The 27,237-nt window shown below is 33.3% G+C and overlaps 2 protein-coding genes across 8 annotated transcripts; one reads left to right on the top strand and one right to left on the bottom strand.

Annotated features, from left to right (window-relative positions):
* Positions 1–4,030: 4,030 nt before the first annotated feature.
* LOC115956490 (transcription factor ORG2-like) lies at positions 4,031–7,527 on the top strand. Its single transcript, XM_031074851.1, has 3 exons — positions 4,031–4,177; positions 5,978–6,334; positions 7,399–7,527. Exons 1-3 carry the CDS (start codon positions 4,049–4,051, stop codon positions 7,525–7,527), a joined length of 615 nt encoding a protein of 204 aa, XP_030930711.1. The 5' UTR covers positions 4,031–4,048.
* A 1,651-nt stretch (positions 7,528–9,178) lies between these two features.
* Positions 9,179–25,483, bottom strand: LOC115958567. 7 transcript variants are annotated; one of them, XM_031076998.1, is made up of 12 exons: positions 24,981–25,480; positions 24,827–24,900; positions 24,646–24,713; positions 23,957–24,033; positions 20,269–20,322; positions 14,638–14,794; positions 13,135–13,385; positions 12,803–13,027; positions 12,060–12,152; positions 11,858–11,959; positions 9,982–10,392; positions 9,179–9,442 (listed from the first exon to the last, which is right to left on the bottom strand). In XM_031076998.1, exons 6-12 carry the CDS (start codon positions 14,777–14,779, stop codon positions 9,368–9,370), a joined length of 1,299 nt encoding a protein of 432 aa, XP_030932858.1. In that variant the 5' UTR covers positions 14,780–14,794; positions 20,269–20,322; positions 23,957–24,033; positions 24,646–24,713; positions 24,827–24,900; positions 24,981–25,480; the 3' UTR covers positions 9,179–9,367. The 7 variants fall into 7 exon arrangements, with proteins under 7 accessions (XP_030932858.1, XP_030932860.1, XP_030932859.1 ...); XM_031077000.1 differs by having other exon boundaries at positions 13,135–13,379; XM_031076995.1 differs by lacking the exons at positions 9,179–9,442; positions 9,982–10,392; positions 11,858–11,959; ... (1 more) ...; positions 12,803–13,027; positions 13,135–13,385 and adding exons at positions 15,244–16,023; positions 16,118–16,220; positions 16,304–16,561; positions 16,660–18,995 and having other exon boundaries at positions 14,718–14,794; positions 23,957–24,093; positions 24,981–25,483.
* Between the last annotated feature and the right edge of the window lie 1,754 nt (positions 25,484–27,237).

The following is a 27,237-nucleotide window of genomic DNA, read 5'->3' as shown; positions in this document are numbered from 1 at the left end:
TACAACTCTTAGTCTTTGAAACGGCGATATAGCTTATCACTTGTTTTCCACTGACGACGCCAACTGATGATATGCTGAAATTGTCAATGAGTTGTAGGCTCTAAATCATGCCAATGAGTATTTATGAAACAAGAACAAAAGGACCAAATAGAAGGCATTAGTGTGATACCAGCCAAAAACCCTCCGAAGGTTAAATTAGTGAATGAGAAATCTCTAAGAACTCTATAGTGAGAGAGCTAGGGATTTTATGTGTACCTAAGAAAAGAGGAGGTCTGGGGCTTATATAGTGGTGAGTAGTGAATCGAGATACCTTAAGAGTGGGGATTTTTTCTTGTGAGGAAGATCTGGTATTAGGGTTTTTGAGATTTCAGGGTGTCTTTCTATACGAGAGAGGTATGGGTGAGTAGTAGGGTTTTTGTGCGTAATACGCAAGATATTTCCATATATAAGTATTCGTGAGGACCAAGCAAGGCCACGTAAGACAAGTTGGCCCATGGTCATCCGTCGCTCGAGGATCTCCCATTAGTTTGTGTGGGAGATGCGTCCGTCGGTTTTTATGGTGGAGTTGTCCTTTGAAAGCTCTGTCGGTTCTTAAGGGTGTGTCACCCCCATTGTTGTCGTCCTGGAGCCTTTGCCAGTTTCTGTGAAGCCAACGGCCCCGTAAGTGTCATCAGCTCTCTTAGTTTTTTGTCTATAATTAAGTCAATTTCTTTGTCAAAAATATCCCTATCAAATTTATATTTGAAAAGAGAGAATTAATGAGTCAGGTGATGTGTATACCTACAAAAAAGAAGGTAAAAAATACACAGGTGTACGTGGTGCCAATCTCAGATGCATAAATTAATTCCTGTTCTCTTTTTCGAAAAGAAAATTGATAATTCTCTGGTAATTAGTGGGTGATTATTATCTTGATTGATATATCATGATTCCGGTTATAATAATTGTGGGCTGGATAACAATTATATAATTGTTGGTGAGATTCTTAATTAGCAGTATTCTTTGCTTTCATGTTTCAGTTGATTGACACGGGGCTTCGCTGAGCTAAATTATTACTCAATCATTTTAAGCATGCTTCAGCAGGATTCAGTTTAAAGTGGTTTGACTAAGTTGAATAAATAATACGGATCCTGTGTCGTTTATAATCATACCAATAAAAAAATTTACTTTGTGGAATAATAAAATTTACTTTAACTGTTGGTTTGACTAAGTTGAATAAATGATAGGGATCCTGGGTCTACATTTTATAAAATTTATTAAAAAAAAAACTGAAATAAAATAAAATTATTTTTTAACGGATAGCTTACTGTACCAGTTAACACTATCCTTAATATTACAATCCAATAGTCTTGTTTGTGCAAAAACCGATGGATCCAAAAACTAGAGCAAGGGTGTCCCTTATGTGTCACGCTAGCATGGTTCTTGGGGCATTTATTTAATGACTCATTGACTCCTATGATGCGAGCCTCATGCATGCCCTAACAGTTATATATTTAATGCTAAAAATTAAAATTTAATGAATAAACTCATCTATCAAGAGAGACATTATTACACGTAACTTGTAAAAACGTGATTATTCTGACACACGCACGCGTGCACCCCAAAACAAAAAAAAAAAAAATGCATACATTATTTATTTTTATGTTTGATTTTCAAGATTGGTTATCAATAAGAAGAAAACTTTGGTACAATATTTTAAATGCAGTTCATTAGATTTCTCTTTTTCAAATTCTGTCACATGGATATTTATCTAAAAAATACACTTTCATCCAATTAAAAAAAAATGCACATAGCAAAATCTTAAAAAGAGAACCCAAGGAACAGCACCTAAGTACTGTACCTAAGTCTTGTTCCATCAGTAAATCATTGAATTTTTATTTGTATAGAAGTTGTAAATGACACTCAATCTCATCTAACACCATAATTAATTTTGCTAGATTCGAAAAATGTTACTATCACAACTTTTGTCACAATTTGCTCACATGACAAGTTGTGAGTGTAGAGTAAAAGTAGTAAGTCCACAACTCCACTACTCATGACTTGGCACGTTAGCAAGTTGTGGCTAAAATTGTGCTCCTAATCTCTTTTTTTTTTTTTTTTTTTTACCAAAAGTCATATAGTAACTATCTTCTTAAAAAAAGAAAAAGAAAAAAAAAAAAGGTATATTGTAACTTAAAATAAGACTCATATACTACATGACGGATCTCTCTCTCTCTCTCTCTCTCTCCAGTTTCTGATTTGATAACAAGCATGGTTATTACATTTGTCCGAGGTATATTTGTTATTCAAAAGGCCACATGCAAAGTAATTATCTCATATCATATTCGTACCATAATTAATTTTAAATGGAACTCATTGATGATAACCAATGTCGGACCTATTCACCAATCAAGCTGATACTGAATACTGATAAGCAAATTGATATCCACCTGATTGGCTGATCATGATTTTATTTTTTTTTCCTTCAAATAATGTATTTTTTTAATACTATATTATGTTCTTAAATGATTATTTAAAAAAAAAATTTGAAAATATATCTTAATAATATAGTTGAAATTGAATAATAAAATTTACTTGAATTTTTGTGGTGAAAGTACATTGTTTATTGATGAGTTTATATCAAAACAGTAAAATATAATGTATTATTAAATAATTTCAAATAAAAATTGAAACTAATTTTAATTTTTTTGAAAATTTTGGTAAAAATACGTAATTGGAGATTTTAAAAAAAAAAAAAAAAAATTTGAATATAACCTTTTGAGAAAATTATGTTACTAATTTTAATGTATTCTTAATATGCACAAAAAATCACTTTAATTAAGTTATGCCGCGAAAGCACATTGTGGAAGATTGAGTTTTTATCAAAACCAAGCCTATAATATAGACTATTAAAATAATTAATGAAGTTTGTTTTAAATTTTTTTTTTTAAAAATTGTGATAAAGTTTTAATTAAAGTAGTATTCTTAAACTTCTTAAAACTTTAAGAATGGATTTTTAATTTTAAAGTAAATCATATTAATAATTTTTAATATATTCATAACAATAGAAAGAGAGAGCATCCATTTGATGTAACTACGTGATTCTGTTTTTTTTAGATTAAAAAAAAAAAGTATCACGTGACGCATAATTTTTATGATTTAGTATAGTAAATGATATTGAAAATTAATGCTATTAATATATATTAAAATATAGTTACGCAGTGCGGTCTCAAACTCTTTTGTTTTTTTGTTTTGTTTTATTTATTTTATTTATTTATTTTTTTGGGAATTTTTGGAACCCAAAGTCTTTGCCTTTTTTAAACACGGCAAAGTGAGGCCCACATGCGTAAACCTCGTACAGACACCGCTAAAAATGTCATTTTCCTGCATAAAGATGTTACCTCCACAACATTTTTATAATCTTTTCACAACAAATCAGAGATAGTTAGTTGTTATTGGTTCAAATTTTAACCTAATACTAAGATTACTTTTTTATCCCAACAATAACAACCAGTAACAACCTGCCACTTAAAATTTGTTATGAAAATATTGTAAACATATCATTTTTCTTTTCGTGCTGGCGATAATAAACTTTGTAATTTAGGATTCCCTTAGCAATCGGCTATCTCAAACGAGTATATAGCGTGCTGTCGTGCTGAGTTTTTTAGGTATATATTAAGTGTAGTGGTCACGCACCTTGAATCATATGGGATGCACTAACATCAATGATTGCGGGACCATCTAACACGGGCCGGGTTAATTCGTTAAAGTGAAGAGTGACTTGCTATTGCGATTCAGCATTTTTCATTTTTAGAAAAAGTATACCTATGTATTTGTAGTTTGTAATGTATATATACATTTCATGATCATCTCAAGTTCTTGGAAGATCACCAGTCCCCAACTGCGTCAGACTAATAAGCAATCAACTTCCTTTACACCTTTCTTAGAGAATCCCATGAGCCATACAGATAACAACTACGTCCTTAGAGAGACTGAAGCATCAGATTCACTAGCTCATGATGACCAGTCTCCATATCAGCCAAAAGTCGAGCTCAATCTTAGCACGCCATCTATGCCAATTGGCAGTGACCCCAAGATGACTAAAAGGATTTACCACAATGCTAGCGAGCGTGATCGTCGCAAGAAGATGAATGCTTTGTACTCCACTCTCCGTTCACTACTTCCCTCGGCTGATCAAGCGGTACTGATTAAAATTCATTCTTTCTTTTTAAGTTTCTATTGATCTTCGTGGGAGTTTCCTAGGAAATTAATTGAAGAAAGTATAGCACTTAGTAGTAGCCACTAGAAGTGTTTCTAATTCTGCCCTGCTATTATTGTCCGGGAAATTATTTAATGTGATATGGCTCCTATCCGATTATTTGCTAGGCAAGTAACTTTTTCACTTTCAATCTTGCCAATATGCAGTGGCCAATCTACGATTTTTCTTTTTTTTTTTTTTTTTTTTTTTTTTTTTTTTTTTCTTTTTTTTTTTTTTTTTTTTTTTTTTTTCTAGAAGGGTTAGTAAGAAGATGTATCTTGGGGTACGGAGATAAATCTTGCGATCTATATTGTTTCCTTATTACAAATTTGTTCATAATACTAACAAGAGAATAAAAGATAAACTATAAGTTTATAAGACATAAAGTTTCTTAATACAGTAAATATACTAATTATTATAGCTAAGATTAAATCATAGAAATCATCTATTGTTTCTAGATATAATAAACATATTAATTATTTTTGTTCAGTGAATTTTAATTATTACTGCTTAGAATACTTTCATTTATTAGTTTATGTTTATATTCTGTTACAATTATTTTATTTAACAATTCAACTTCACTTTGATAACTATTGGTGTTTGTAGCTGTAATAAGAAAATTTTTGTTGTGTTAACATTTGCTTTTGTCTTCACTAAATCACTCTCCTATCCCATGCCCCTAGTCTAATTTTTTTTAAGAATTACCCTCTATCTAATTGTTTAATTGTCTTTTAGTGTTAACATTTGCTACCCACTAACTGAATGACCCATGCCTCCAGTCCCCACTCAAGAAATAACAAAATAAAAACACATTCAAATTCAGCCACTCCACTCACATATTCGGATAAAAGTATAAATTAATTGAGAAATGCTATGTCAACAACATTTTCATAATAAATTCTAGGTGGTAAATTGTTACCGATTCTAATTTGAAACCACCATTAGGAAATTACATTTTTGCTCAATAGTAACAGTTACTAAGAACCTGCCATTTATAATTTCTTATGAAAGTGTTGTGAAATGTTGTGGATATAGCATTTTTCAAATTTATTTTATCTTTATTCACAAGAATAGATTGTTAAGATAATTATATTCAAGCTTATATTAGTTGAGCTTAAAAAAAATTAGGGTTAGGATTTCGTATAGGCCAAATTCGAACCCAAGCAATTTATTTGACAACAAAATAATTTACAAGTTGGGCTAATTGAAAATCATCATATAGGTCTAAAGTGTAATTAAGAGTAAAATCAATAATAGGAAACAAGAGGTAGATTTGAACCACAAACATGCATAAAACACCATAAATTGTGTTTATCACTAAGTTATCATTTGAATCCTTATGCATATACTTTTATAAGTAGCAGTATATATAGTCTTTCCTGTTCTCACAGGTAACTATATACTGCCATTGATGTTTGGTTGGCTTAAGAAATTTAAATATATATTTTTTAGAAAGTTTCAACCTTTGACATTCGCTTCTAATGATAGCTCTTTATCATTAAATCAAGACAACAATTGGTTTTTAGTGTTGACGGGGATTGAATTTTAGATCTCTTATTTAACCATCAGAGACTTTACCTATTATCTATTGAGCTAATTGAAACTCACAAGAAATTTAAATAGAAGTTAGTAGAACACGCTATTAGGCCCTCATAGACATTTGTGATGCATTTTCCATCGCTATCCTTACCTGTAGAATCCATTTCATTTGTGTTGTTCACAACATTGGTGTTTTTGTTATAGGAAAAATTAAGTGTTCCGACTACAATTTCGCGCATGCTTAAATACATACCAAAACTAGAACAAGAAGTGGAGGTACTGATGCAAAAGAAGGAAGAGCTTATATCAAGGATTTCTAGGCAAGGTGAACAAATTCATCAAGAAAATCAGAGACAAATTGTAGGTCGGAGCTCTTTATCTGTTGTTTCTGCAAACTGGCTTAACGATAGAGAAGTTATGATTCAGATATCTACATATAAGGTTCATAAATGTCCATTAGCAAATATCTTGCTTAATTTGGAGAAGGATGGGTTTCTAGTATTAAATGTTTCTTCCTTTGAGTGCTTTGGAGGAAGGGTTTTTCATAATTTACACCTCCAGGTATGTATTATGTTATTTGGGTTTTTTTTTTTTTTTTTGATGAAATATTATGTTCTTTGTTAGTTGGTTTTGTTGTCTTTAAAATAAACGGATAATATGTACATAACAGTTGTCAACAGAACTATACATCCACGTATTTTGGAATTTTTAGGATAAATTTACCATAGAATTGATTTAATTTATTTATTGGTAAGTAAATGGTTTAAATTTGGGAAAATTGCATTTTGTCATCCTGAACTATATCTTCAATAACATTTTGTACCTTAAATTATGATATTTTATTACACTTTGCACCCAATGTCAAGTTTACTATTAACTTGGACACAAAAGTATGCGCCAAGTGAAATTATTCAAATTGCCCCTCTTCTCATGCAATTCCTTAAAAACAAAATAGAATTACACTTTATCACTCTAAACTATACTTCCGATTACACTTTGCACTCTAAACTTTGAATTTTCGTCCAAGTTAACAACAAACTTGGCACCAAAGTATGTACAAGGATCATGATTTAGGATGCAAAGTGTAATTGGAGGTATAGTTTAAGATGGTAAAGTGTAATTTCTTTTAAATTTTATCAAATCATCATTATTTAAATAATTAATCGTAAATGTTTTGATAAATATATGTTTTTTTTTTAATAATTCAATTGTCAAAAAGTGAGAGAAGGGGATTCAAACCCTGATTCTTCTCCTTTAGGAAACTAGGCAAATGGAATTGAGTTACAAAACTTTTATCTATATATTCATCAATTAAGAAATTTTTTTTACTATATATTTGAATTAAGTAATTGATAACATAGTGAAATCTAAGTCACTCATTTATCAATGAATACTTGGATAGCCAAGATTTTAAGAACATTATGGTAGTATTAGGGCAGAAACTCTTGAGGATACTCCGTTACTGGTAGAAACTTCTTGAGCATATACTGTTAGTATCACATCTTGGTCTACCGTATAATTTAGATCTTGGACATCTATCTATTACAGTATAATTTTTTTTAGGCCTACCGTATAATTAATTGGAATACAAAATTTACTTGGTCCATTGTGGATATATTCTACAGGCAGAAAGGAGTTATGCTTTGGAGCGTGCGGTGGTTTTGAGCGAGAAGCTCCTATCATTATATGAAATGGGGAAAGGGTTCAAGCACGAAAATCATCATGGCTCCGTTGGAAACGCATTCATGAGTTGACAGTGACCAGTCCTATCTATTGTTCTAGTACGGTTTGAATATCCACTTTACTTTTGCAGAATTTAAGCTGCGGGTTTGTAAGGAATTTGTTATTGATATATCTATGGTTTTGAATATTTTGATGGAGGTGAGATGAGTGTCCGTTTAAAACAAGTTGAAAATTTTAGCTTATTTAATACTATTTATAGGTCTTATTGTACTTTTTGGTATTATTCATAAATCTTACTATATTATTCAGCTAATTTTTACTTTTATTTACGGTACTTTCAGCAAAATGTTTTCAATTTCAGCTAAATAAACTGTTTCCAAACGGACACTAGGTATAAAGTGATTTAATTTAAGACAAAACTAACAGTATGCTAGGTACTATTTTTTAGGTTTCTCTTTAAAATTCAGTCACGTAACTATTTAATTAAATAATACACTTTTATCTCATGAGAAATAAGACATATATCAAAATTTTAAAAGAAAAACTTAAAAAATAGTAATTAAATACTGTACCTAAATCTTCTGCTCAGATTTAAGGTTGTTTTTCTTGAATGGTTTCTATTGAGAATGGCTAAATATTAAACTCCCGCAGCCACAACCAAGGAGATGACCTAAGAAATGGGAGATTCTCTCCTCACAGCAGCCTTTTCAAATTTTCATTGGAGAATCGTCACCCTTACACGATCTTATCCATTTGTAATTTTGTAGTTTGTGCCTTGCGGTGACTGATCAGGCCACTGTGCACAGAGGGAGGAATTATTTATTTATTTATTTTCTTTCTTCTTGGAATGTAATTATTATAAATAAGCATAAATTAGGTACAAAATAGTCTGGGGTGAGAAACTCCCCAATAACAAAATTTGGAGAATTCACTACAAGAAAAACGGGCTTCTGCGGCAGTCCAGAACCGCCGCTAAAGCCCCAAAAACCACCGCTAAAGGTACATTCGACCTTTAGCGGCGGGTGCTATTGCGGCGGGCCATCCCGTCGGTGCTGCAGTGCCGCTGTAGGTTAATTGCGGCGGTCCCAAAAACCGCCGCTATAGATATACGTTTTAGCGGCGGGTGAAGACATATTGCGGCGGGCATAAAACCGCCGCAATATGTGTTCAGAACTCCTGGCATTGACTTTTAGCGGCGGGAAAATGCCCGCCGCTATTGTTTCTACCTTTAGCGGCGGGTAAAAAGCGCCGCTATAGCCAATCAATCAAAACAGTAGATTACACTTGTAGCGGCGGGTCATGCCCGCCGCTATTGGTCCCTACCTTTAGCGGCGGGAACACAGCGCCGCTATAGACATGAGATCAGAATAGCTAATTCTACTTTTAGCGGCGGGTTCATGCCCGCCGCTATATGTTTCAACCTTTAGCGGCAGGCGATAAGCGCCGCTATAGGTATTTATTTAAAACGTAAAATTTGCACCTTTAGCGGCGCTTTTTGACCGCCGCTATAGGCTTTTTTTTTTTTTTTTTTTTTTTCCAGTGGGTTTTAAAACTGCTGTTTGCCAATAAATAAATGGTTCACAAACCTGTTACAAAGGACCTGTAATAGTTTTAACTCTACTAACATAATACCACAAATATAATTAATTAACAACAACACAAATGTCTTAAAACTAACATAATATTAACATAGAAATATATTATCATATACATAGCATTATCTATAACCACCATCTTAGAATTAACAAAAAAAAGATGTGGTCATTTGAATAAAACAACCGCTGAAATTAATCTAATACTATAATCAAAATTTCAAAGTGTTTAAAATTATCTTTCAACACTTGCAAAAAATGCGGTTGTTCTTCCATAGTTCTTCATACACAAAAAAGTCCAAGAACTCCAAGATAAAACTTATAAGCTTCCTGGTTGATGAGATGCGGCTGATGATTTGGGGAGAGCTGGAGATTGTTCGATCAGAGGAGCATCCTACATACAAAGTATGATTACTTAATAAGTGCGTATAAATGAAATAGAATGACAAGAAAATATTACCAAGGTAAAAAAATGGAAACAAGTTAAATAAAGACATGTTTCTTGATCTTTTATGGGAGGACCATCTCTCTTTGCAGCTTCCTAGTTTTGAAATTACAAAGCAGTGGCACAACAAGACAACTAATGGGATCAAATCAAAATGATTGGTGTTGGGAGGTCTCTTGATATAGAATTCAAAGGATGCAAAGGTGTCACCACATAATTCCATAAACATCTATTAATAACATGGTACTTGTAGAAATCTTTTTCCTTCACCACCCTTTATCAATGTTACAGATCAATAGATTCATACCGTCACAATTCACAAGTAAATACTAATTATTAGATCAATAAATATCTTTCCAGCTAATGTAATTACTAAATATGTAATTATCTTTCCGGCTAATTACCACAAGTAAATATTAATTAGCAACCATACATTTAACGTTCCTTTCCTACTGTATATAAATTGACACTCAATTCATTTATCATACCTGATTGCATTGTGTAGTTTGTTGCATCTGTTGAAGCATGCGAGCCATTCTTTGCTCCATTCTTTCTTCCATTCTTTGCTCCATTCTTTGCTCCATTTCTTCGAATTGACTAACTTTTTCCTTCATTTCGTCAAAACCTACTAGTTTCTCCTCCATTGTAGCCAAGGAAGCCTTCAATTGTGCAACTTCGTTGTCCCTTGCTTGACTTAATTGTATTTCACTGTTCGTGAGAGCAGTCTTGCTACTTTGACCACTTGGGGTTGGACCAAATCCTACCCCACGAATGCGACCTTTGTGCTCCTTACCCATTACTTTGGCAAACACATCATCTCTTGACCATGCAATACTACCACTTATGTCAGATGACTGCAATTGATTCTTAGGGTCAACCAACAAATCCTTCATTTTGTCCTGATATGAGTTTGAACAAAACAAAAAAAAGTTAGAAATCATATAGTTAAAATGACCTCATAACATATATATACATATATATAGGATAAGACAAGCAAGCACCAATAAAACCCAGAACGATGCAAAAATTATGCACACAAAGCTAGTGTCCCCCTCACCATAACCAAAGGCACCAGTGCCAAAATTGTTGGTGCTACTTTGCCACAACAACCAATAACCCTTAAGAAAAAATTCACATTCTACAAGCAACTCACCACATGAACCTCTCCAAAAAAAAAAGAAAAAAGGAAGTCATATACATCCATCATGTGGTGATTGTGAAACCAGAAAATTTTGGCATTATAAGGTCAACTATGAATGGAAACAAACAGATTTCAAGGATTTAAATTTTATTGTTGTCGACGATGGAGGAAACACTACCCATATGTAGTCTATTTTAAGCTTTGTCCCTTCTTGAAAATCAATGTATCACAACTCATCTCCTTAAGAAAAAAACAATATTGCTAATTATTACATATGTTAATACCAAAATATATGTAAGATTAAAACTAATAGTAAAATTAAAACAAGTATAATTTATTACATAGGGTCTATATACTAATCATTACCCTCATGATTTTGACATCCACTAATGGTAATAGCTGCGATTGATACAATTTAAAGGTTCTATACAATTGAAAACGTTTTTTTTAACCTTACTTTTTTTGATTAAAAATTGGAGACTATTTGTTATGTAGATCCCACATATGGTAGTAGACTATTCTAATTATAAATTTTACAATAGAAGTTATATATATATATATATATATATTAAGAACATAATGTGTTCCAAAGTTTCCGGGTGTATATAATAACTAGAATTGTTGTAATAAAAATCTTAGCAAGTTGTATATATACTCTAAGATTAATTTGCAGCACTACTAACAGTAAACTAATATGGTTACACTTTATGTAAGTTGTGACTAATTAATATCTTTACACTTTATGTCAATATATAAGATTGATAAGTTGCCTAATTGTCAAGATGATATGGTGCCACTAGAAAGAAAGAAAGAAAGAAAGAAAGAAAAATTATATTATGATTATTGTTTCATATAATACGATATCACTTTAAAATTTCGTCATCTTTCAATTTTTTGACAGTAGAATCATTCATAACATTATGATTATTGTTACATTATGATTATTGTTTCATATAGTACAATATCATTTTAAAAAATCATTCATAACTATTATCATTGATTCAAAATAGTTACACAAGTGTTCAAACAACCACATGGGATTTCTTCTTATGCTTGGTTTTTGTCAAAAAAGACATGCTAGTTATACAATATTTTGCAAGACCTAAGACTTGAATTATTTGAACAAAGCTCATCTTTGAGACAATTTTGTAGGGAAAAACTATAATATTGTTTCTTGAATTCCTATTTTGTTTACCCCCAACTACAATGCAGAAATTACTTACCATTTTTTCTTTCATTGCAGGATTAACTGCAGATCCATCTTTACGAGTATGTAGAATTTGAAATAATACTGCACGCTCTACAGGATGTCCATCCGTTTTTGCCTACATTATGAATAGCATATTTATGTAGTGATGAATATTGATTCTACATAAACTTATGAGAAGTCAAAATCATTTAAAAAATAGTCATAATACTTATTACATTTTTTGCAGCGTGCATAGCATAGCCACATGAACCACCAGTATGTATGTCATCCTGTTTAGAACGACGGTCCTTATTCTTATCTGACTCTATCTACATTCAACAAAATTACATCTTTATATATAGTATGTTTTAAGTATCTAAAGGTACTTTTAGCTAAATAAAGCCAGAATGGTCAAAAATATCATTTGGTATAAAAGAATGAGAGAAACTAAATGCTAAAAGTAATAAGTTTTGGCTGAGCATCTTTTATCATGGAGTGAAGAGACCCAAGTTTCCCATGCTATTTCATTTACAGGAGCATAGCATGTCTATACCTTCCATTTGGACTAGAAGCTTAATGATTGATATAACAGTACTGATTTAATGATGAATACTTTTGATAAATGAAAACTAGGCACTTTTAAGAAAGCTAACTCATTTTAAGAAAAATTATTATAGGCCAAAGCAAAAAATCTTAAAAGAAAGCTAGAATCTATTAAAAAAATCTCCACACCACACACTTGCCTTTGTTTTTGAACCTTGACAAACCAACATTTACTCCAAGATTTCTACCAAATGAAACAAATATGAAATATAAAACACAACTTCGATCTCATATATACCAGTTTCACAAAAAGCCCAAATAAAGGTTCTAGCTAATCCTATCTAAAAACAATCCAATATGTATTCTCTCAATTTCTCAATAATTATTCTACTTTTAGTATGATCCATGATGGAAAAGAGAGAGAAAACAAACATACCACTGCATCATCAGAATACCAATGATCAACAAGTATATTCCAATCTTCTGGTATGCATTTCCTGGGTCCGTTGCTCTTCACCCGTGCTTTGTTTCTTGAATGCGGTATATAATACTTAGCCTTTAGCCTACACTTATGATCTCTCCAAGCCTTCCCAATTTTTTGTAGAGTAAACTTCTTCAGACCCTCATATGCCTTAGGATTATCAGGGACTTGGTATTTTCGCTACAATCAAATTGAGTTATCAAATTACAAATGTTTTCATGCTAAAATACTTATATCAAACCTAGTACAAAATGTCATAATTACAAGTATTATAACTTCTTTAATACCTTTACAAGACGCCAACACTCTTCTTTAAGTTCTTCTGGCATGACCTTCCAGTCAAGGTATTTAATCGGACACATGTGGGGTTTCCGTGCAATCGTACCCAAGAAACCAGTGAAAGTCCTCGCCCCCTCATCAACCGGCTGATGCATGCTATTTAGTGGCAACTCAATTTCTTGATCATCGGGAAGATCCCAAATTTCCAAGTACTTGTTTGGCCCGCGAGTGACACGTTTAGCTGGTTGCACATCTGATCCTAAAAGGAAAAAATATCCAATGTCAAACAACAAAACATGCAAAGCAAGCCTTTTAAAACATGGGTGGTTATTATTCTTTTTGCAACATGTGAGTAATTGCATAAACCTTAATGAGGCAGTGGAAATATTAAAAAAAAATGTTATCAAATTTATGGTATCAGTCAATTTTTTCTCTCTTGGTAAGCCTAACTCTCTCTTTTTATACTCCATGTGGAAAAAATAGTAAATAAATATACATGTGCAAACCATATTTTGTATCATGAATATGACCCATGATCTCATATATGCCCTATGTATGATAAGTTGGTTTTCCTTGAAAATTTCATCTAAAAAAACTCAAACTACAAACAAAAATACCTTTGTTGATCTTGAAATAACTTCTTGACAAAACCATTTTTTTTATGTTTGCATATATAATCCTGTTGGTTTACAATGTTGATCGAATTAACAAGATATTATGGTGTTATTCGGCAATTACTTTGAAAAGGTAAACCTAACATAGACCTACACAGGTTTGGTCATGAAATATTGCAACTGTAAGTAGGATCTAGCTTGAAGCAAATGATGCATTAATAAGACTTAAAAGATGTATAAATACTAAAAAGGAAAGATACAATCCAATTTAATGCATTGTTGAAAAATAAGCAAAACAATAAATGCAAGCAACACAACATGCACACACAATTTAAATTTGTTATAATCCCCAATATACCTAAAGTGTTCTTACACTGATAACACATCAAATAAAGTTTCTCCTAAACTTTTTCACTAGATAACTTACAAGATTAAACTTACACCATAAACAATAGCTACACTACCATCACAATTATAACATAATAACTTCCTACTCCTAATTATTTAAAATAATGCACATTCTTATAATTTTTTTCTAACCAATGTGAGATTTCAAAACTTATTCTCTCTCATGATCTAGACTTAAACATTTATGAATCAAATTGACTCATCTTTATGCCTTGTGAAAATATTGATAATTTACATATGTGAAGGTTAGCTATAGTTGTCATCAATTTAGATTTTGACCAATTAATAATGGGGCATATCTTGTTCACTCATTGTAGTTTTCATTGCTTCCTTTCTTCAAAACTCAATAGAATCTTCGTCAAACTCCTTTAATGGTTAAGGTATCTTTACAAATGATCTTCCCCAAATCAAATCATATATATTCATGTTCAGTTGCTTCTACCCATACCTTCTGTATGAATGGTAAACTTTTGACTAAAAAGCCCATACCTAGTGTAGAAACTTGTGTAGAAGCTTGTGTAGAAGCTTCATGCATTTCTTGGTCCCCCACTTCATCCGCATTTTGTGAAGAAGCTCTTTCCAATGTAACACTCTTGGGACGTGTGCGCAGATTTGCCTTTCGCCTTGCCATTTCAGCTGTCAAAGTCTAAAATAAACAAGTATATAAGCACAATGACAAGTAATGGTACAAGTAATTGCAAATACAACAACTCCAACTACTTTCAACACTAAAACAACACAAATTATTATATAGTCATACAATTCAACATTAGAATTTAACAAGTACAATGTTGTAGGCTTAAGTCAAAATAACAGGTTTTCAAATTTAAAAAATAATAATAATAATTTCAAGCCCGAATTAAGAAACATGTAATAAAATTACTATAAAGTTCATCATAATAGCAAAAATAATATATACTTAATAAGAAGTTAGTATTTGTCACTTCAACATTCATCCATTCTATGAAGTTCAATGTAAATTGTTACAAAACAACTCAGTTAAGTGTTAAAAAGACCTTTTTTCTTTTCTTTTCTTTTTTTCCCTATTAAGCAATAATGAATTTCGTTAAAGAATGTGCAAGAAGGGGCACAAACCTAGTCATCATCACTAGACTCATCATCATTGGACCCATCATCATTGGACTCATCGTCATTAGACTCATAAACATCATCACTAAGCTCTTCATCATCGATAAAGTCTTGTTCAAGAAATTCATCCTCACTAATCAGCGGTGTATCATAAATGGTTCCTTCTTCATCAACTCGAGCCCAAGCATGGTTGTCATTTACATCATCACATGCATCATCAATAGTTACATTATAAGGGACATTCTCCATATATGTATCCACTTCATCATCATCATCATCATCATCATTTAAAGCTTGAAAACCAACATCAAACACCTCCCTAGGTTTGGTTCTGACCACTACCACCCAATCTTTATGTCTCACATCCTCCACATAAAACACTTGCGAAGCTTGAGATGCTAATACATAAGGTTCATCAATCAATTGATCACCTGTATGTATCAATCTTGAAAAATTGACAAGGGGAAATCCAAATTCATCTTTTTTGCATCCTCTCCCACTAATAACATCAGCCCATTGACATTTGAATAATACATATCGATACTTGTCAGAGTAGTTCAACTCAATAATATCGATTAGTACACCATAATAAGTAGCACCACCTTCAGTAACAACACAAACTCCACTATTTTGAGTTTTCCTAGTTGCCTCAAAATCTTTGGTGCGAAACTTCAAACCATTTATAACATAACGCTTGAACCGTTTTGCTTCATTATCTGGATATCGAGCAAGCCATCTAACTTTATCAGAGATTTCCTTTTTCTTAGAGGCATCCATTGACATCACCTATTATAGAGAAAGACTTTTATTATAAATATGCTATCTAAAGTGTTACAACCGAATCAAAATAGTACTATATATGTATATATGCTTTACTTACATATTCCCTAAACCAATTGCAGAATTTCTCTATGTGTTGCTTTTGAATAACATCATCAGTCACATGAGAAGGGAAACCAGTCTTGATCTCCGCTATATGTTCACTGTGTACACAAACGTGTTAGTGTTAAGTTAAGAGTATTGCATTGGAATGTCGTTAAAGGATATGCAAGGACATATCACTTACTTGCGAAATGGGGTGATTTCTTCACAATTGAATAGCACATAACGATGTGCTTGGATCCATGAATTTGAATCTAGTGTAATGCTCACCACCGCACCCATGGATTCCTCAACATTCCTTACAGGCCGATTAAATACAGTTTCAACAGATTTAAAATAGCGTGAACAAAATGTTAAGCATTCCTCTGCTATATACCCTTCTGCAATGGAGCCTTCTGGATAAGTTTTATTATGCACGTAAGACTTAAGCCTTGACAAGTACCTATTGGAAAACCCAAGATTAACAATGGGAAATTGGTAAGTTTAAAAAAATAAAAATAAAAATAATAAACAAATAGACCAAGTTCTTATATGTGTTACCTCTCTATGGGATACATCCAACGATAATGAACTGGGCCAGCAACTTTGGCTTCACTAGCCAAATGCATGACTACATGTACCATCACTGTAAAGAAAGCGGGAGGGAATATCTTTTCCAACTCACACAATGTCACTGCAATTCTCTTCTCAAGAGCCCCAAGTTCCTCCACATTTAGTACTTTGGAACATATTTCCCTAAAGAAACAAGATAAGTCAATTAAATGCCTACTCACTTCAGGGGGCAAAGATCCACGTATTGCTATTGGAAAAAGCTGTTGCATTAAGATGTGATTATCATGGCTCTTCATCCCACTAATCTTGCGTTCTTTAAGTTTAACACAACGTGAGATGTTTGAAGAATATCCATCTGGCACTCTTACATCTTTCAAAACTTGCAGAAAACCATCCTTTTCACTAGCATTCATATGATAGCAAGCATGTGGCATACATGTCTGATCATTTCCAACCTTTTTCAAGTGAAGTTCACTTCTTATACCCATATCTTTTAAATCTTGGCGTGCCTTCAAGTTATCCTTTGTTTTGCCATCCAAGTTCAGCAATGTGCCAATTATATTATCAACTACATTCTTCTCAATATGCATCACATCAAGATTGTGACGCAACAAATGGTACTCCCAATAAGGCAAGGTGAAAAATATACTTCTCTTCTTCCACACAGTTAAGGCTTCCTCCCCTCTTTTTCTTTTATTGGTCAAATTAACTTTTTTCTTCCCAAACACATGATCGGCTATAGCATCCATTTGTAACATGATTTCCCCTCCGGATATTGTAATAGGAGCTGATCTCTTATCAATATTCCCATCAAATGATTTTTTTTGCTTACGGAATCTATGATCACTATCCAAGAATCGTCTATGTCCAATGTAACTAAATCTCCTTCCATATCTTAACCAACGAGATTGTTTATCATAGTTACAAGAGGGACATGCAAGAGAACCTTTGGTACTCCAACCCGAGATATCACCATATGCAGGAAAATCATTTATAGTCCACAATAATGCAGCATGCATTTGGAATGATTTTTTGGAAGACACATCAAATGTTTCTACTCCAACATCCCATAACTCCTTCAATTCTTCTACTAGGGGTTGTAAGAAAACATCAATATCGTTCCCAGGTGAGGTTGGACCGGGAATCAATAATGATAGCATAAAATAAGATCTTTTCATGCACATCCATGGAGGGAGATTGTATGGGATCAAAATGACAGGCCATGTACTATGAGTAGTACTCATATTTCCATACGGGTTGAATCCATCAGCTGCTAATCCAAGCCTCACATTACGAGGCTCGGATGAGAACTCTACGTACTTACAGTCAAATGACTTCCAAGCTTTAGAATCAGCAGGATGTCTCATTAACCCGTCATTCACACAACCATTGGCATGCCACTTCATATGATTGGCTGTTTCAGGAGACATAAATAGTCGTTGCAATCTTGGCTTTAAAGGGAACCATCGTAGAATCTTTGCAGCTTTCTTTTTTCTTTTCTTGGAGGAAGTATTAGTACTTTGTTGACCTTTAGACTCATTACTTTCCCATCTTGAAAGGTTACAATTTGGACAAGCTTCAAGGTTGGCATTCTCCTTCCAATATAAAACACAATCTTTAGGACAAGCATGAATCTTCTCATAACTCAAGCCAAGATCCTTAATAATCTTCTTAGCCTCATAATAATCTTTTGGCAACTTAGAATTTGAAGGAAGAAAATCAAGCAAAAATTCCAGCAACATGGTAAATGATTTGTTAGTCCAACCATTAAGACACTTCATGTGGTACAAATGCACAATAGCTGACAATTTGCTAAAATGCTTACAACCTTCATAACAAGGTTGATTAGCATCTTCAAGCAATTTCATAAACTTAAGTGCATCTTCATTAGGACCTTCTGCAGGACCTTCTGTGGGTTGTTGCACACTAGGGACTTCTTCCATTGGCGCAGATGCCATATCTTGTATGGGGAACATGTCATGCAACATGTCACGAAGATCGGCATACTGTATTGGGTTTTCTTGAACATGACTACTAGGAATTTCAGTAGAAGTCTTCGCAGACGATATTTCCCCATTAAAAACCCAAGGGTTATAACCCCTACAAATCCCTTTTGACACTAAGTGAGCCTGTACAACATCTATAGGCCACGAATTCGTATGCACACATTTTTTACATGGACATGAAATTGTTCCATCCGGGTATGCATGGTTAGATGCGAAATTCAGAAATTGTTGAACTCCATCTAAATATTCTTGCGACCTTCTATTGGTAATTTTCATCCAACTCTTATCCATTGCTATAAAGTGATTTGCAAGAAATACCTATAATGTGATTTCATGAAAACACAAATCAAGAGTTAACATACATTTCATTTACACAATTTCACTTTAATTTAAGAAACAAATCATCTTTAATCATTCACTTTTAGCTATGTTCCTAATCAAGCAATGAATTTAAATGCATAGAGAAGTTATCAATACATTTGATAACTATAACATCATTACTAGAAATATTCTTTAAGAATGGACATCTCTTTAAATATGCAATTCCATTTTAGCATTCCATATGTGTGAAAAAGATAGAGAGATGCCCTTAAAATGAATTAATCAAATAAAAACAACTCAATAACAATCACCCAAGGTATACGACTCAAGCAAATATTACACATAAAAGATATCAACAAATTAATTTTCTTAATCAATGTTCTTCAAATAACGTTACAAAGAGATCAACTGAAAAATTGGGACCCTACAATAGTTGCTAAATTTTCACAACCTTATCCCGTACTCAGGCTTACTACAAGCATGTGAAAGCACAAAGTCTAGACACAACAAAGAAAACATCCTGGAAATTCCTAAAGAAAACCATACAAATAACAGGGTAAAATACAATTGAATGTCCTGTAGAAAAATTGGTGGACCCAAACAGAGTTGTTCGTTTATGTGCGTGATTTTGCTCAACCAGGAAAAAGCTCTGGTGTAAACAGTTTATCAAGTTAGAAATCCCAGTTCAAACCAGGTCTCTACATCTTGGCTTAATGTCCACAATTTGTTTGACCACCATATACGAAATTTCACATTGAAAGATTTGAAAGTCCATATAGAAGATATTCTAATATCTAGAAAAAGCAATATGTTCAAATGACATTTTCTGTGTAATAGCAAGGACCAGATCAGATTCTAAACATGGCAAATAAGCTGTTGCGTCGTCAACATTTGACACAGACTTGACTTAGCTCCCAAGCTGCCAACTTTACCAAAAACATTATGAAAAAATTAAGAGGTAAGACTCTATCACTAATGATTTAACCACGAGAAAAATGGTGCCAAATATTCATCTAGCCTAGCTCAAATAGCTTAGAAAACACAATGTCAATTAGGGAACAAGTTTCTTTCAAAATGCAATCTTGAACATATCACGTTTACAGTAGGTATTAAACACACATCTCCATAAATGTAGTCACCACAACTTTCAAAACCTTCAGCACATAAACCTTGAGCAGTGTTCATACATAGAAACTATAAGTAGAAAGTAGCACATTCTCATAGTTCTCCATGATATAGCTCTACCATAAAAGTAGAAATGATATGGTACCAAGTTGGGTATCTGTGTGGTGAATGATTCCCAAATCTTCAATGTATATGCTGGCTGCAGTCAATATTAGAAAAGAAAAGGTCAAAAGAAGGCCCAAAGTCTGGGAACAAAACCACAAGGGATGGAGGATTTATGTGTAGCACTTAGAGACAGTTAATTATAGAGGCATAAAACTTATCAAAAAGGATAATCATAAAAGCATTAAGATTGCAGCTTCGGGTGAATAATTGGATATAAAAAATTACGCAATTTACAAAAACCTGGAGGAGCCTTTTCAATCCTCATTATTGTCCCAAATTTTAATCTGTTCTTCTAACCTGCTTTACAGAGTCTGGCAAACATGGCCTACCTTTACATCTAAAAATCATATATAATAGACGGGCCATTCTATGATGCACTTGCTTTTTTTTTTGTATGTACCATACCTGCCTAATCTAAACCTTCATCTATTATTATAAAATATATATATATATATATATAAATATAAATAAGGCTATATTCAATATTAAGAGTTAAGATTAGGTAAGTATGGGACATGCCAAAAAAGGGTATGTACTGTAGAATTCTCCACAATTTGATACATACTTCCATATAAATATAGAAGCACGCATATATATTCACATATGTATGCAAATATAGCAATGGCTTAAATTGGCACTTTCTCCTACCATAAGGAAAGGTGAACTGTGAGGCCGTGGATTCAAAAGCAACCTATGAAATAATTTTTCACAAGCAAAAGAGTATTAGTTTAGCAACATAAATGACTGATATTACAGACACAAGGGCATCCTATTAGTCTCTGTTAGCTATTGTTGCTGGCTTGGTGCAGAGATTTTCTGTCACCTGATTGGAGTAGGTCATTGGAACTAACTTTGTTTTCTTTTCAGTTGAATGAAAATCCTTACTGATTCATACAGAAAAAAAGAAAGAAAAAAAAAATGTACAGTTTGCATGGCCATAGTGTAAGACAGATGCTCTTCAGTCTCTATAAACCACTTGCTGAGAATTTTATTGGAGAAAATTTAGAGAATGTATTTGAGCAGGGAAAGAAATTCAACAAGAAAAGGAGAATGATGAATTCCAATTCTATATCCCAATGATGTCAAAGTGTCAATAGATGTTCTTCAATCTCCACAAACAAAAATGATATTCCATTAACAATAGAGAAAATCAATAGACTGAACTTAATTGGGAAAACCATGCAAAAATAGAAGTTCCTTAGAATTGAAAGCCAATTGGAGATGCATAATAAACGAGGGTTTTAAAAAAAGCTTCACTCCCATCATACATTTTGAACATAACAAAATCATAAACGGGTAGGAACACTTAAAAAGTATGCATTTTCAGATCAGAACTGTGCTTAAGGCTATTGAAATTGAACTAAGGATAAAGAACAATGGTCTTTTGGAAGGGCTGAAATACTGCTGATGGTGATGCGGACAAAGTGAATATTATTTTGGTTTCTAAAGAATATGAAAAGGTGGCTGAAGAATAACCACTGAAGCATTGAAATGAGCGTCTACCATTATAGCCATGATAATGAGCCATAAAGCTAAACTTACATTAGCTCAAGTAAGGATAAACTGCTTAAACAAGAGGAAAAGGTAGACTGGCTTTGCTTGCCATTATTAACATCCTTATTGGTAAGAGAAGAAAACAAAAGCCTTTTCGTAATCAGGCTACACTAATCTTCCTAAGTTCTTGACATTAGCAAGCTAAGGTAGTTCACTACCTTTCTTAGAATGCTTGTAACTGCATAACATGAGAGTAAATTGATTCTTTTTCTTTAGAATATCCATTAACTTTACCCGAAAAAATAAGCTTGTATTCAATTTAAGCATAAGTATGCAAGTATATCAAATATTAAAATTAATAATATTTTTCTATCTTTTAATCTAAATATAGAATTGGATAATTTTTTATATTAAAATTACTTAAAGTAATAGGACTCTTCAATTGATATTTTCGTTACTTGTTTATACAGTAGTTTAAAAGAAAATGATTTGAAAGATGATAAATAAAAGTGTAAAATTGATGGAAAAATTGTTTTTTATTCTAAAGAACTTAACATTAAAAAACTGGACATATTTAATTAAACTGTGCTTTTCTGTATTTGTCAAAAAATCAACAGTCTTGTTTGGGTTTGTTAATATTAAAATAATAAATCTGGTATTTCTTTATAAAGCCTCCTGAAAAACTTCGCCCTCTTATTATGCAAAAGGATCAAAATGATATGTTAAATTAAACTAATGCTGATATTGTGCAATTTCAAAGCGATAAACGAATAGTATAATGGCAAAAGAAACAGTTAATTTCTTGTTGAAAATCATAATTAATAAACTGAGGTATTGTCCTTTCTTAATTTCTCTAAGACTCTATCCCATACCTATTCTTCCACAAGACAAGGTAGGTTCTATGAACTATGAGCATGCATGCTTTATATATTAAAAATATGGAACAAAAAGAAAAGACAAACCAGGGACCTTTTCCTGGACAGTAAAATTTGACTATTTGGGCTCACTGCACCTGGTAACCCCACCCATGCCTCGGAACGTACCGCCCATTCATAAAGAAGACAATGCACTTTGTCCTTGCTCTCGTTTGCCCACTATAAAACATTCTCTCCATCTCGTTCTCTTTCTTTTTATCTTTTTCATTTGAAGAATATTTTTCCTAGAGCTTTTTGTTTTCACTTTTTCAGTTATCTTTCTTAGCGAAAAATAAAAAGGGAGTAGAATTCACAAGCTTTTTATGTCACATGGAATTAATACTTTACTTTTTAATGGCCTGATAAAGCAAAAGAAAAGCAAAACTAACTGCTTTGGGATCTGTTTGGACATATATATCATGCTTTTGAGGTACGGCCATGATTTATTATTTAGGACTACAACAATGGTAAAACATGTTTACGTTTGGTTTTGGGCCCTTTATCTTTATCTACACTGTTCACACAGATTTGCCCTGAAATCTTTGAGATTTTTAAATAAATAAAATTGTCTCATCTCCCACCAAAATCTACTGCTTTGTCTAGCAGTCATGGATTTTGATGGATTCAATGACTTTATGTTCAATCTAAAATGGCTACACGCCATACAAGAGGAATATATGTTAAGTGTACCAAATTGGCAGAAATCCCATATGATATGCTAGTCCAAATATGGTTCTGATTTTTTTCGAGTTTTAACTAAACACAAAGAAAGATTATTTCTTTATAATCTTTCCTTCCACTTTGCCTGATTACTATCAAGATGCCCTTGTTATTTCAATAATTTTTTTATAATTATTTTCTATCTCTATCCTCATTGGCAGAAGTATAGTAGGTAAGCATGCCTCATCATCCATATCAGGTGGATAGCTGACGCGTAAGCCCATATACAAAACTTATAAATCCCAAAAATACCACGGTGAACACAAAAATCCAATAAGATGGCAATGTTATAATTTTTCTTTAGAATATTCTAAGAGTATTGATATTCTAAGTGAAGCAAAATGCTCTAATGTCTTCCAACAAAATCTGAATTGGAACAGATTTACCATCAGCCAAAGACCAAAAGACATCAAGGTTACCAAATCATCATCTCTAACCCACAAAATTCATTTCCATCTATGATCTAAGGCAGTATTACCATATTCAACCAATCTTTCTAGGAAAACAAAGAGAAATAACATTTGAAGAAACAAAACATACCGATAAGCGCTGTTGGTTCAACCCACCATTTGCTTCAATAATTAGGAAACCATTTGACTTTGGCAATTCTGATAAACCTTAAAGCATAAAAGACAGCACTCAGCTACTCATAATTCCTTGACACGCAAAATGTAATTCTAAATACAACAAAAATGAAATATTAGGAAACACAAATAGTAATATGATGAGGCATGTTATCCTCTGCTATTAGAATTTCCTATAAATATTTCACTCCTAAGTTAAGCATAGGGCCAATTAAATCAAACATAGCATTACACATTTAAAAAAAAAAATGGTATATGCATTAAGCAGCATACTTCCAGTCATTCAATCCTACACTGAAATGCAAAGCTATAGCTGAAGCAACACACCCACCTTCTCCAACAACCCCAACATGTTGCTCCGCAAATCTCAATCTCACTGTATCCCTCTCTAAGCTTTCTTCTCTTCACTCCCATCTCTCTCTCTCTTTCTCACCCTCTCAAATTCTCTCTAAGACCCTACCCTTCCCATCTCAATTTTATCATTTAAACCCCCCCAAGAAAAATCACAGTCCTTAAACATAGTTCAGACATGTAGTTGATGGGTATTTTGAACAATTTTATACTTGTGTCACTCCATCATAGAACAATTTTTTCACACAAAAATAAATAAATAAATCACGAACACACAGAGAGTTTTTCCTTTACCTTTTTAGCAGAGACACTGGAATCGTTGATGGGTATTTAGAACTTGCTGTACACTGGCTTTGCAATCTCTGAAATCGTCAACAACAAAAAAATAATAAGCATACCTGAGAAAGCCCTTACCCACCCATTAATTAAAATTACTTAATTAACCAAAAAAAAAAAAAAAAAAAAACATCGTTACCTGAGAAAGTGAAGGCTTTACAGTGCCATCGACCAATCTCAACAGCTCTTGAATTTCCTCTAAATCCCTAGCCGCTATTCAAAAACCAAACAAATAATCAAACCAAAATAATAATAATAACAGCAAAGAATCAGAGAGAAATAGAGAATCAGACCGAGTGAGAGATAGACAGAGCGATGAATGTCTCGCGAAGCGTCAATCGGTGCCTTCGGTCCTGCGGTGTACCAAACAAGAAATTAGGGTTTTGATAACAATAAACAGAAAAAAGAAATAGGAATCTCGGTAAGGCTTTTTGCTGAGGAGCAAGCCGCCTCCTATGGTGGCAGTGCCGGTTTGAGGTGATGAGATCAAGTCGCTCAAGCCATGGGTTTCTGTCAAGAGAGCTCTGATGAGATAGCAAAACGAGGGAAGGTTCTAGATTAGGGGCATGAACCGTTAGGGTTAGAAACGATAAGACAAATGGGTCGGGTTAGACCTAACCCATTTGTTTTTAGACCTAACTAGGCTCGATTTTTGGGTGGTCGTGGTGGCTGTGGTTGGGGCTTGGGAGGTGGTGGTGGTGGCGGCTGTGGCTGTGGGTTTGTGGGTGGTGGTAGAGATGAGACAGTGAGGAGGTTTTCGGCGTCTGAGAGAGAGAGTGTGTGTGGGAGACTAGCTAAAAACGAAACGGCGGTAAAAATGAATAGGGACAAAAAAAACAGAGGGAAAATTTAGGTCCGGGTGGGGGAAAATGTAAGGCCTATTGCGGCGGGTCAATCACCCGCCGCTATATCCAGGTTTGGGGCCGCTGAAACAGATATATTACGGCGGGTCATTGGCCCACCGCTGTAGAGCGCCGCAATAGCTATAACTATTGCGGCGGGCTATTGGCCCGCCGCAATAGATCTCCTCTACAGCGGCTGGCCCAATTCGCGCCGTAATAAGGCCACCTATAGCGGCTGTTTTGCCACCCGCCGCAATAGGTCCGCCGCAACTGCCTGGTTTTCTTGTAGTGATTATAATACATAACAAAAGTCTTCGTATTTTAAATTTCTACTTCAGCTAAAAAATCACCACAACTATCTCCATTAGGGGTGTGCATGGGTCGAGTTAGATCAAGTTCAGGGGATTTTTCAACCCAACCCATCATGATAGGTTAAAAAAAATCCAACCCAACCCAACCCAACCCAATTCAACCCACATGAATCGGGTTGGGTTAGGTTAAACCCATGAGTTGGACAATTTTTTTTCCACATATGCATTTATGATTTGTTTTCAGTATTTCAGGAATTTATAAGTTAATTCTTTCAATAGTTGCTATTTATACTAGCAACTAATAGTTAGTAATTGTGATAAAATTGTATTAGGGCAACACTTTGTAATTGGGCTGATGTTTGATTTTAGCAATTCATTTTGTATGTATGTTTTGTCACGGATTGTTAAAGGGGGAGATTGTTAGGTTCTAAAAATTTAGGATTAAATGTTTAGAATTTTATTTTGTATGTGTTGGCAAACCGAGAACAAAACATGTCTAGTCTATGTGTTAGGCATTGCTCAAAGATGTATGTTTTAAGCTTCAAGTTTGAGCTAACTGTAGAAAAGAAGAGTCAGAATCTACCAAGTTCGATTGATCGAAAATTAGATTCAACCAATTGAGAAACACAGAAATTAGATTCTGCAGAATTTTAAAAGAAGGACCAAGCCCACAAAAATGTTTAGGGTTTCAATCCAACTTGTCCACATATAAAAGGGAAACCCTAGCTACTTTTTGAAAACCTTTGGAAGACTTATGTGTTACTCCTTGTGAGATCTAAGAGGTGTTGTACCTTCTAACTGCACAAGTGTCTACCGGAGTAAGATCTACAATCAAGCATTGGTAGAACTTAATTATTGCTACAAAGATCAACAACTGAAGGTGATCTGAAACCTTTGAGTGGGATCTTAAAGTCACAAGCGTGGGTTCTTATGTTGCAGTGAGTCCAACAAGAGAAGGAGTCCGTGAATTCAGAGCTTCAAGGGCAGCTCCAGGTTTTTTGCCCAGGGGGGTCAATAAGAAACATAAATTATATAAGAGATGAATCTTGGGTAGGAGATGAATCTTGCAGCCTACGGGGTTTCCTTATTACAAATTTGTCCATAATACTAACAAAAAAATAAAAAATAAACTATAAGTTCATTCGACATATTTCTTTCTAATACAATAAACATATTAATTATTGATAAGTATTTTTTTGCAATTATTTGATGTATAAGTTTACAATTCTTTAAATGTTTTATATTTTTATTGTCCTTTAGTGTTAATGTATTGGCCAAGTCACATAGCCAACAACCACTCACAACTCACATTCAGCAAAATAAATAAAAAATAAAAAAATAAAATAAAAAAATAAAAACCACTCACAAGTCACAAATTAGTCAAATAGTCAAAGTGC

Source organism: Quercus lobata, chromosome 8, assembly GCF_001633185.2.
Source record: "Quercus lobata isolate SW786 chromosome 8, ValleyOak3.0 Primary Assembly, whole genome shotgun sequence".
NCBI classification, from domain to species: Eukaryota; Viridiplantae; Streptophyta; class Magnoliopsida; order Fagales; family Fagaceae; genus Quercus; species Quercus lobata.
Note: the sequence above shows the minus strand (reverse complement) of the source record. Positions and strands in the feature narration are given on the sequence as shown.